This window comes from Cuculus canorus, chromosome 2, assembly GCF_017976375.1.
Source record: "Cuculus canorus isolate bCucCan1 chromosome 2, bCucCan1.pri, whole genome shotgun sequence".
In the NCBI taxonomy this organism is placed as follows: domain Eukaryota; kingdom Metazoa; phylum Chordata; class Aves; order Cuculiformes; family Cuculidae; genus Cuculus; species Cuculus canorus.
Window position 1 is genome coordinate 13,298,700 of NC_071402.1, and position 12,431 is coordinate 13,311,130.

Sequence of the window (12,431 nt, forward strand, 5' to 3'; positions counted from 1 at the left end):
GGCTTGGAGTGAACACGCATGAGGGAAGCAGTGATACAGTTGGATTTTAGAGGCTTTTTGTGACTTCATAGAGATGAAAGCAAGGGGAGAGAAAGAAGCAGATGATGAAGAAAAAAGCCTATTGATGTGCTAACAAACAGCAGAGGACCATTATTCTAACTTTATGGTTAGAATATTCTGGAAATAGCTTTTTCTGAACAGTGAAGTAGAGGGAAAGTAAACTTGCTTCTGCATGTACTGATTAGCAAGCTAGAAAGTTTCCACCTTTATGGAAATTCCATTGCTTGAAATAGCTTGAAGTTAGAGTAGAGGAAATACATTGTTACAAATATTCAATTTTCTATGTAAATTAAGAAATGCTTGCAAATCAGACCCTAAAAAAAAAACCCCAAACCACCCCTCCCACCCTCAAAAAAGCCTGAAACGCATCTGTGAATTATCACCAGATTTTCATTACTCCTAAACTTCCTTTATAAGTTAAGCTTCCCAGCAGTTTGTCCCTGACTAGAAAAAAAGAGGTCCATAGAGATGTTTTCCTGGCAGTGAAGAGCTGATCCTGAGTCATTATCTAAAACTTTTTGAAAGGTCACTGTGATTGTAGAGGGATGTGAACCAAGCACTTCATTAGGATTTGTTCTCCTGGGAAACCCTGGCCCAGGAAGCTCAGTGTAGAGATTGAGGAAAGGGAGGGTTTAAGAAAGCATACTGTATTTGACCAGAAAACAAAACAAACAAAGGATGCAATAATCCAAGATAACTGTGGTCATTTTGTAGGTTAGTGGGGCAACAGATGGAAAATATAATTGTACAGTCCAGTAGCCCAAAATATAGCCTTTTTTTTTAATATCCTTGTGAAATTCATACATACCATGCCAAGCAGTGGGACGCTGTCCAAGAACAAGCTGTGACACACTGTCTGGGAGGCCAGGCTACATAAACTTAACATACACTTGAGGAACTTGTTTTTACTGTGCAGAACATAGTTATGTAGTTTTAGCTTTCCGCTGATACTGTTAACTTTAAGCTTTTTCTCAGAAGAGATGGTTTGAGAGTGGAGCATAACCACCATTATTGCAGCTGTGGAAAAAGAAAATAACCTCCTGGGGTTAAAATAGCTAAAATGAAAGAATTCACTTTAAAAAATGATTCAAACTAAACAATCATTTTAAAAAGGAATCAACAAAAATAAATTGAGAAAAATCTCGTAGTTGGCTTTCTCACTCCACGGGATGTGGAGTAGAAATTGTTCTGCCAGCTGTTGGCCTGTGCATGTGGTCCCAGGAGTGTGTTTCCCGGTGGATGTGCATCAAGAAGAAGCACTCAAAAGTTTGAAGACTTTTTGCCCAAGCAGTATCTGCAGTTTCTGTTTACAGCCCCTCATGTACTTCCTGCTAAAAAATGAAGAGTGGTCTGTGCTTCCCAGCCCTGGGTCCAACCATTCAAGACTGTTTCTGCAGTCTGATCCAGGCAGCCTTTGACCTGCTGCTACTTGCATTTTCTTTACACTTTTCCCTCAGTTCAGTGTTATTCTGCCTCCTTCTCTGTCATTTTCTTGCTGTTCTAATCCTTTTTTAGCAAGACCAGAGTCTCCCCTTCCCTGTACCATGCAAGTTTCTCAAGACAAGGAGACCCTGTTTTCCTACCGCCACATCTTGCATTTCCCTTAACTACCAAAGTGTTTTCCCTATGGCATCCTGGTTCATCCCTGCTCTAGTTTTGCCTGCTGAATACAGCCATGCTGAGTTACTGGGAGAGTCCTTCCTTTAATAGTTTTTTTCACCTTGGAATCATTTTATTGCAAAATTCCCCACTTCCAGTCTTTTTTCTCCATATATGTAGTAAATTGAACAGTTCTTTGCATCTTCAGAATTTGCATTGTTGGCTCTTTTCCATCTATTTGCTACATGCAGCTTTGTTGCAAATAAACATCATTTATAATCTGTTTTTACTGTTGCTTGACATAATCTCTTGAAGTTTCTGGATTGTAAAAAGGAGTAGTCTGTTTGGTGTAAACTCCAGATTCTCACTTGTCGTCGTCAGGGCACCTTAACAAAACAAGGTGGTGTGATGCAGTATTTGAAACTCAGGCTCTCCACTGTTTGTCCTGCCATGTGCAGAGTACGCAGACTCAGGAGGGTTTTGGGGGCCATAAGCATGAGCCTTCAGGAAGCGTTTTCTGAAATTATATTTTTCTCTCTTTTTTCCCCCGACCCTGGTCCAAGCATAACACCAGTGTGAGTGTTCCTGTGGGGATTTTCAAACAATTTCTTTTGCTGAGCTACCTAGAATGTCAGGCAGAACTTGGAGTTTTAGTCTAAAAGCTAATTTTCTGTAGTGTATTTTTCTCTAAAGATAGAAAAAATAGTCTCATCTCCATTTAGTGTACTGCAGTTGTGTCTGATGGCAGAGTCAACTGCAGCTCATGTTTATCTGTATTCTTATTTTTAGATGTTTTTCTCCTGTAAAAGGAGTTGCATTAAATCAAGAATGCGACAGGTTCCACAAAACATCAAGCCACCACATCATCGGGTACCCCACTGAATACTTTTCATTTTTCTCCTTAGTGGCTACATGTCATTTGTTGTAGTCTATTCTGATCTTATCTTCACCTCAGCTCTCACTGCACTTTGAATACAGGCCTCATTAGCTGAGCTTACTTGTACCCTAAACACATTTGACAGGTCATCTACAGATCTGATCTCATGTTAGCGTAAGATGGCATGTGTGTTACTTTTATGAAATAATCCACCACATTACATGGTTTTTCTTTTTTTTTTTTTTGAAAGCATTTTTAAAGTTTCACTTAAATACGGAGTTTGCTTAATAAGCTCAAGCTGTATTGGCTTCCCAACAGCCCCAGTAGTCTTCACCGAAATCCATATGGCGATGGTGTCCCATCTCAGGGAACTGACATCTCCTTTTACCTTGGCAGTTTGCTGTACATTCCTTAATATCATAGAATCATAGAATCACCATGTTGGAAAGGACCCACTGGATCATCGAGTCCAACCATTCCTAACAATCCCTAAACCATGTCCCTCAGCACCTCATCCACTCGTGCCTTAAACACCTCCAGGGAAGGTGACTCAACCACCTCCCTGGGCAGCCTGTGCCAGTGCCCAGTGACCCTTTCCATAAAAAATTTTTTCCTGATGTCCAGCCTGAATATGTAGCTTCCGTTGAGCAGTGGGACAGCTTCTGTGTGTTAGCAGTAGTTACTGCTCTGCAATGTCCCTTATCCAGCTATCTCTTTCTTGCAAACTCGCCCCGGGATCTCACCTAAGGTTAACTGATGAAATTTTATTTCAGATGAGATTTCCCTTCCTCTTCAAAATGCCATTCCTTGAAATCTGATGCTTTGCTACACAAACTTGATACAAGAGCACATTTCTGGAAATCTGTTGTCATAAAATAAAATGCTGGAGATATCTTTAGATAAACTTTAGATTCTTTAGATTCACAGGATGAGTTAGTCACACAAGTGCTGAAATTCCTGACAGTGAATGGAGATCACAGAATCATTTAGGTTGGAAAAGACCTTTAAGATCGTTGAGTCCAACCGTAAACCTAACACTGCCAAGTGCGCTAACAACTTTGCCAGCATTCTTGCCCATTGCCAAGCACTTGGTTGGACCTGCACGCACACCCCTACTGTGATCCCACTCTCAAGGGAGAGAGGTATAACAGCGCTGTAGCTGGTAAAATGATCCACATAGTTATTCACCTTGGCCTGCCTGTAGGTGAATTAGGTGCTGTTGTAGAGGTCATGCAGCCGCAAATGTACATAAGGCATATTCTGAAAACTGAAAGAGAGGTTCCTAGCTGGAGCAAAATGTTTGAGGGACGCTCTATGTCCTGCATTTTCCTTCCCTTTCCATCCAAGCTTCTGATGTTTTCTCTCTCTGCTGTTAAGAGAACAGGGGTGGCAAGCACGTGCCACCACTTATGCACTCAGCAGAGTACATGTACCGTCATATCGGCTGCTGGGCAGAAAAGTTTGAGTGAGAGTGCTTTTGGTGTATGCATACTACTCGCAGAGGCACATGCATACAGATAATGCACTTTGGAACCCTCCAGTTATGGTAAGTATCCCTTCTTTCTCTGTTCCATAATATTTGAAATCAGATGAGCTTTTCACAAGCACTTTTGCAGATCAGATATCTGAGAACTTGTGAATGTAAGTGACGTTTGCTGCTCCATGTTTTAAATCTAAACTTTGTGTCTTTGGAGTACCGATGATCTGCTTTTCTGTATAAATCAGTTATTTCAGTATATTGCATGTTTGGACTGTAGGTGCCCTCAGCTTCCTCAGCTTCTTGCTCTGAGACAGCTACAGAATTGAGACGCTGAAATAGCAATGAGGAGTTGAGATCGCTGCCTTGATTCCCTCATTCTCAAGCAGCGTGGCAAGTTCTCACATTAAGCAAATGGCTTGGTTTTTTTTCTCATAGATTTCCTGAACATAGCAATGGTTTTGAGCAGTTTCTAATTGACCCTAACCCTTTGCTTCTCTCATCCTTCCCTCTCTCCTGTGTGTGTCTCTTTGTATGTGCTTTTTGTCTTTTTTGTTTGTTTGTGGTTTTTATTTCTTTTTTTGGTGGCTTGTGTATCCTTTCCCTGCGTTGCGGTGCTGTTTTATGCTGCAGAATTCGTCCAGCTCTGCCTCTTCAGAAGCCTCTGAAACCTGCCAGTCAGTGAGCGAGTGCAGTTCCCCCACCTCAGTCAGCTCAGGCTCCACCATGGGGGCTTGGGCCTCCACAGATAAGGTGAAAAACTTCATCTCAAAGACATACAAACCTACTAGCTCGTTATCCAAACCCAGCAACATTTGGACAAAAAAAACCCTCCGTGCATGGGATGCAGCCAGGATTCTTCCCTGTGAAGATGAGAATAGGAACTGTTGCACGCTCTCTTAGAAATGAATCTGTTTGAATAAACCACAGCAACACCTACCTTTAAACTAGCTGCCAGGGGGAGGCTACAAATTGGGCATTTTACAGAGGTAATTTTCTAAGAAAAAGTAATTTTCCACCTTTTCTACTCAAAAGAGATTGTGGAATGCTCCCAAAACCCAGTGGGTTGCCTGACAAAGAACATCTTGCCCAGATTGTACTGTTTGTGGCTTCTCCCCTCTTCTTCCTACAGGTAGCACAGACTACACTGAGCGATTGGGGTTTGTTTTTAACCAAAACAAAAAACAAAACACGTGGGATGGTTGTAATAAATTGTGGGGGATAAACTCAGATTTGGGGTAAAAGTGATAGCGGTCTCCATTCTCATCTGGTAAATCCTTGCTGTTGGTTTTTTCTTTTTTTTTCTTCCATATCATCGCAGAGCCAGAACACGTCATGCTCGAAGGCTGTATGCTTTTCTTCTCTGTCCAGCTACAGAGAATAAATGCCACCAATGCAAATGCCTCCAGTATTGGAAATGTTTTGTTTCTATGTCCACAGTCTGTGTCCACAATCTGCAAGGTACCTAAATTGCAAAGGCTTTTTCACAGTGTGCTGCTTCCTGGACAGAAGGCAAAGCTGCTCAGCCTGGAGGCAATGACTGCTACATTGATGCCTGAAATTTGTTATACCGAATAACAATTTTCAAGCAATCTCACTTCTGAACCAGGCATTGTATCGATTTTCTGTTGTTTATTTGCAGCAAAGCTAAGATTTTTTTTCTTTCTTTTGTTTTAAGATGCAGACATTTTCTCCCTAGAACATCAGAGTCGCAGTATATTTTCGTATTCATTCTGTTTATATTAATTTCTCTTTTTGTTTGTTTATTTGTTTCGTTTCCAGTTGTCTAATGGGTTTTATCACTGTAGTTTATCAAGTGACCCATCCGTAGCTTCAGTTGGTGCAGGTCCTTTCCCTCATTTCCCGCCTGTCTCCCGTGCGTGGACTCGGGCTCCCTCAGCCCTCCTTCCAGACTACGCTCATTATTACACCATTGGGCCAGGCATGTTTCCATCATCTAAGATCCCTAGCTGGAAGGTTTGTGTTCCTTTTGTTGTGGCAGTCCTCATCTCCTCATACCAACAATGTGCGCACGGCGGTTGTTGCTACCTTTTGATCCATCTAATTACTTGTTGATTTGCTCTGTTTAATATCACTCCGAATGGACACTGCATGGTGATAATCAGAGAGCTAAAATCCACTAGTGAATATTTCTGAATGACCTTATCTATTCTGGCACTTTCTAAAACATTCTAAAGGTGACAAAACCTAGATAGAAAGGAATAGATTAACGCTGGAACACTCTGGGCTCTATTCAGCGAGAAGAGAGCTTGTTTAGCACTGTCAGAGCTCTCACTTGAGCAGGGAAGTGCAGGCTTGGCATCCAGTTGGCGTAGTGAAACCATACATGGAACAACGTGATGTTCTCTCTGTGACGGCTGTGCTTGGGCCCCACAGTGGCTGTAGGCACTCTTGTAGATCTAGCTGGAGTGGTTTAAGAAGGTGCTCATCACCAGGTGAACCTAAGTGATGACTGAAGCTATCCCAGCTTTGCTGCCACAGACTGGAAGTGCTCATACAGCTTGTTTTTCTCTCTTGGGTGGGACTACTGAAAAAGTCAGTGTGTGGTAACTTCTTTCAGTTGCTCCAGCTGGATCTGCAGGGATCTTCCTTGGCATCAAAATGTCTCTGCTCTGCCAGAGCCTTGACTCTCATCCCTGCTGGGTGATTCCCCTTGTCAGGCTCTGCCCCAGAACAAGGGAAGAAGGTCTCTTGTCTGTTGCCCTGAATCTTCACAAGGCCGATGTGCAGTTGACCGTAGCTGCACAGGTCTTAGACGCCTGTGGATGGCTGTGTGATACTGCAGGTGCACAACGGGACCTTCTTATACAGTAAATTGAGATATCTTGTTACAGACGCCCCTAAGCTCTCTCTCCAGCAGCTGGAGACTGTTGAGACATACACACAGGGTGACCACAGTGGTCCTGGGGCTTCAGGTTTGTTAGTTGTGTCTATGCTAGAAGCATTTTGCCAGTATATTGCACAGCAAAACACTTAGAGCAAAGACACAGCTGTTCAGGCAAAGCAGAATTTTGTATGTGTTAATAAAACCAAAATGCCCAGTCTGCACAAGGGGATTCTGTCGGTACAGCTGCCTTGCACTTCTCATACCTTGGACTGAGACATGTCAGTAAAACTCTGTAGTGCAGTCTTAGCCCATCATTCATTATTTATCGGAAGGCTCTATGTAGGGTGCCCAGCAGCCAGCTCTGCCAGCGGTGGGGCGTGGGGCCAGTTCTGACCCACAAGTGGGTTCTTACATTTTTATTTTTAAAGCACCCCTTGTCTCAGTGAGGGAAAACTCCCTCAGGAGTGGGCTTGCCCCTGCGGCAGTTTGCATTCGGGGAGCTGCATCCCAGCACAGGTCACTGTTCAATCCTGCTCTTTGTGTGCAACGTGTGGTTTCTGGACACCCTCAGGACTTTGCTTAATAGAGCCTGGAGTGAATGTAGCCCTCGTGGCCTGAGGAATTTTGGGTTGAAATTGGGCACCAGTAATTCTGAGTGAAGTTAGTCTTTCTTCAGTACAGATTGTTATTATAAACTAGATTTCAGGTAGCGAGTCAACTGAGAGATTACTCAGAGTAACTCGCTGCTCAAATGTGTATCAAAAATCTCTTCAAGCCTGATTTTTCAGAACTGGAGACGTGTATAACCACACGTAATACTAGCACTTGCATGCATCTAAACCAGTAAGGTTCCTGATTAGACATTTATGTACATTTTCTGCTGTGTGCCAGTAATTGTTGCATTTGAATTTCTGAAAATATAGGCTTTAACACAATGAAATTTCATTTAGAGAAAACTATAGTATTAAAATGTTAAGTATCTTCTTATAAGAATATTTAGGTAGAATAGATAATTTAGATTCCCTTTAATAATGGAGATGGGGTTTATAAGTGAAGATTTTTAATAGCCTCAAAATTAATTTATTTCTGGCCTTATTCAGAAGGCATATCCAGTTTGGTACATATTCCATTGCACTGAAGTTGCCCTTTTGCATTGTTTTACATGTAATTAAAGCACAATTACCGATGAAAGCTATCACTAATAAGCACCTTTCCTTAGGACTGGGCTAAACCAGGCCCATATGATCAACCAATGGTGAACACATTGCAGCGTCGCAAAGAAAAGCGTGAACCAGATCTCAATGGAGGAGCTCAGAGCGGACCGCCTGTGCCCTCTGAGGAGGCCCAGAGACCTCGGAGCATGACAGTGTCAGCTGCCACAAGGGTGAATACATTGCTTGGTGCAAAGGAAATGGGTGTGGTAACTCCTACCAGTACTTTTTGATGTGCTCCATGTTGGCACATGTTTTACCCATCAAGTGGGACTGGTGTGGTGTTGGTGTGGTCAGTGGGAGTTGGGTGGGCTTGTGAGATTGGGTATTGGCATTTGCAGGGCAGCGGCATCCAAAGAAGCTTCTGTTTCTTTGAAGCCCTACTAAGTGGTGGGACACCATCTTGTTGGGTTGTGATGGTGACAAGCTGTGCTTGTGAGGAGAGACATCTAATGGTCAGTGAAGACTGACTGACCCTTCTAGAGATAATGAGTCTCCTTTCTGTATGAAACCAGCAGGGTGAGGAGATGGAGGCCTGCGAGGAGCTAGCGCTCGCTCTGACAAGAGGGCTGCAGCTGGATACCCAGAGGAGCAGTCGGGATTCCTTGCAGTGCTCCAGTGGCTACAGCACCCAGACAACAACTCCATGCTGTTCAGAGGACACGATCCCATCTCAAGGTATCCATCCAAGAGACTGTTTTTTCAGAGCATTCCCAGCCTGGTCATCATACACTCATCTGTTGTGCCAAGGAGCAGATGTCACTCACTGTCTTTGTAGGCAGCTGGGGAGAAAAGGGTGAATGTTGCTGTTCTGAGTTATTTCCAACCTCATTACGTAGCCTAAATTTATTTAAACAGAAAATTGAACTGCTGCTTAGCACGCTGAACAGTCATATTTTCTTGTGCATTGCTGGAATGAGCCTTAGCTTAAGGATGAACTATTTTAAAGGTGATGCTGGAATTCTATTTCATGGAATGACACAGGTATTGCATCATACGCTTTTTGTGGTAGTGGTGTCCTTTCTGAGCTGTTGCCTTAGCAAATAATACACTCATTAGCTTTGTACTCTTGTTCTGCTCTTGGTTTCCATTTGTGACCTTTTACTTCCTACCTAAGCAGAAATTGTTGTAATTAGGAAAAGAATGCATTGGAGGCCTTATCTTCTGTGTACCTGAGAAGCTGCAATAAGGTGTTGGGGTTTGTGCCCTGTTTCAGAGCTAGCAGTGAGCTGAGAGGAACCGAGTGTGATATTTGCATTTCAGCAACCAGGTTGTTTGCTCAGCTGAGCTTGGTCATGCTGTGGCATCACAAGAGACAGTAGAGCCTGCGGAGGGCCTAGCTGGGCTCAGCAGTTACATGGAAAGGAAGGAACCCGATGCAATGATTAAAGCTGAGGCTGAGTTTTCAGAGCTGACAGCTGGGATTTACTGTGTTTGCAAAATAAGCAAATTTGCTGCCGAAATCACTGGTACATAGTCCCCTAAGCCTCACGTTGCCTGGTCTAAGGTACACTTTTTAGTCACTGATTGTTTTAGATATTTTGAAGTGGTAGCATATGGTATGTAGGATGCTGGGTTTGGTATCTTAATCTTGGCAACAAACATTGAGTCTTCGTTACTTAATTAGATCTTTACAGGGAAGAGTGCGTACAGGCCTTGTTCTCTTTCACAAGAGATGTGGACACCCTGCAGCTGTAGGGTCTCTGCTGTAGTGCCTTCAGCCACGCAGTCTGGGAATCTTGGTCACAATATCTTAGGCTTCCTTCCTCCTAAAGGTGAAACCTCTCTTAAGTGCTGCTGCTGACCTCCAGGCATTTTTGTTTATGCATACTTTTTTGGTTGTACACATACTTGAGACTTCCTGAGGTGACTCAGCTGTTTTCTCCAGCTTGTTCCTAACTCCATCTTTTGGCATCAGTTTCAGATTATGATTATTTCTCTGTGAGTGGTGACCAGGAGGCAGAACAACAAGAGTTTGACAAATCTTCCACCATTCCAAGAAACAGCGACATTAGCCAGTCCTATCGCAGAATGTTTCAAACCAAGCGTCCTGCTTCCACTGCAGGTCTGCCAACCACTCTTGGACCGGTCATAGTCACGCCTGGCGTCGCCACCATCAGACGGACCCCTTCCACCAAGCCTTCGGTCAGACGCGGCACCATAGGGGGAGGCCCGATTCCAATCAAGACGCCAGTGATTCCTGTCAAAACACCAACTGTCCCCGATATCCCAGGTGGGCTGCCCGGCATCCCCGCTGGGACCGAAGAGTGTCCAGAACAAAGTCCCGACTCTCCGGCAGCAGGAGATGGTGGTCAAGGTGTCACCAACATGCCCTCATCCTCATGGAGCGGACAAGCATCTGTCAACCCTCCGCCGTCAAGCCAGAAACTGAGTGCTGCGGATGAGCAGAGGCAAGTGGTTCCTGAGAGTGAGGGGGAAGAAAGCGACCGGGATGGTGTCAACACCCTCACACCCACAGGCCAGCCGGAGCTCGATCCTGGAGAGCTGAGTCCTGGGGATGTCCCACAAGGCGAAGATATGCTGAATGCCATTCGGCGTGGTGTCAAACTGAAGAAGACGACCACAAATGATCGCTCAGCACCTCGTATTTCCTAGGAGTGGAAAAGTTGCCAGAGTACCAGCCACTGAGGAGAAACTGTGAGAAAACTAATTTGTCTATCCATTCCAATCTGTAATCAATGAATTTTTTAAGATACTCGGTAACAGACAGTGTGAAAATACTCTGAAAGAAAAATCAAGGTGAAAGAGCGTAGTAAGACATAATCTTCACTGGTGTTTTAATTTGTAAATATCAATTATTTTGTTTCTGCATTTTTTTGATCTAAGTTACACTTTTAATTTTTTCTGAAGGTGCCAAATCCCATTTACCTTTTTTATAACTCTCTTTGTAAAGTTTTAAATCATGGGAGAAAAAAAATGTCAAGTAGTTAACCTCAGCAAAGGGATTTAATGAAAATTTGGCTTTTTTGCAAGCTTTTGTAGAGCGCCTTGTAATAGTGAGGTTAAAAAAAACAAAACAATGGGACTTACTTTAAAGTTTAAGTCGAGCTGTGAGGAGCAGATCCTCATTTAAGTATTAAAAAATAAAGTTTGAAAAACAGGAATAAAAATTGAGAATAAAAGCAATATATAATGCAAGGAAGAAACCTGCAGTTGATAGAGTATTTGGGGGTAGTGGGGGGAGGGAGATGCCATCAAACTAGCAGATGCTGTTGCACAAAAGTAGCCTAGTAGGATTAATTACTAGTAGCTTCATGGTAAATGCATCAGAATAAGCCATATTGGATTGCAGTGTTTTGTTTCTGTAGGGTGTTTTAAAGACTGTTTTTTTCCCACGTTTCTTTTTTGACTGCACAGCAACAACTCTCAGTCACATGCATGCAGCCTTTACTGTGTAGGCTTGGTTCTTCCAATGTCACTTTTTGTTCCACTCATCCTCTCATTAACTACAAACCAGGACGACAGGCTCAAGGTAGTTACAAGTGTGAAAACATTTTTAAAACGCAAGCAGGGAGTTCTTAGCTGTTATCAAAATGCCTTTTTCTGACCGTGCCCAGCAGGCTGGGCACCTTGGAAAGCCCAAATCTTTTGAGAAAACACTGAACAATTTGACAGATGTAACCAGCTTGTGAGCTAATAAACTGCGAATGTTTCTTTCCAATACAGGGGCTTGTTTTTCTTAACTTCTTTTAAACAGCAGTTGATTGGCTTTTCTTAAATACTGAAAAAAAAAAAGGGGGTGTAGGGTGGGGGGTGGGGAGAGATGCTGGTTTTTTGATAATAAGGGGAGTCTGACCACTATATTCTCTTTTTTTGTACTTTAAGTCATGTTTTTTGGAACGCTGTTGATAGAATTATTAAGAGTTGGATTTTTTCCTTCAAGTAAACGTAAGTTATTGCTGCAATACCCGTCACCTAAAGCTGATAGAAATATGCAGACCTCAGGGCACGGTGCGTGTTCCAAGCAGACGGCCCAGAAGGTCACTGCCTGCCCACGCACTGCAGGCCAGCATGTGGACGGATACCAGATGTGCACATCTGGGATTGTTTAACAGTGCACCAGTCGCTACCTATAAAAGGCTCGTTTGCACCAGGCACTCTGCAGATTTCTGTTGGCTCTAGACCTGCCTACATAACCTCTTATGCTTTAATACATAACTGCATTGGATGTGAAACTTCTAGTAACTGTGTAGTCACTGTGTTCTATATAACATTTTACACTGCTGTGGTTGCTGACCTTTTTTTTTGTTATGGCTTAAAAGCAAAAAGAAAAAAAAAAAAGGCATGATTCTTAGAAAATATTAAACCTTCCTTTCTTCAAAAAACAAGCTCCTTATT

At 43.0% G+C, this 12,431-nt stretch overlaps 1 protein-coding gene across 19 annotated transcripts in view; it reads left to right on the forward strand.

Moving 5' to 3' along the window:
- Positions 1-11,586, forward strand: part of MTSS1 (MTSS I-BAR domain containing 1) — a 125,469-nt gene extending 113,883 nt beyond the window's left edge. For 5 of the 19 annotated variants that reach the window (XM_054057581.1, XM_054057583.1, XM_054057579.1 and 2 more), the window contains 5 exons: positions 4,647-4,766; positions 5,796-5,990; positions 8,081-8,245; positions 8,588-8,750; positions 9,991-11,586. In XM_054057581.1, the coding sequence (XP_053913556.1) occupies positions 4,647-4,766; positions 5,796-5,990; positions 8,081-8,245; positions 8,588-8,750; positions 9,991-10,688 (1,341 nt within the window). In that variant the 3' untranslated portion in view covers positions 10,689-11,586. The remainder of the gene's footprint in view (positions 1-4,646; positions 4,767-5,795; positions 5,991-8,080; positions 8,246-8,587; positions 8,751-9,990) is intronic. The other 14 variants (XM_054057586.1, XM_054057588.1, XM_054057595.1 and 11 more) reach the window with 6 other exon arrangements.
- The last annotated feature ends 845 nt before the right edge of the window (positions 11,587-12,431 follow it).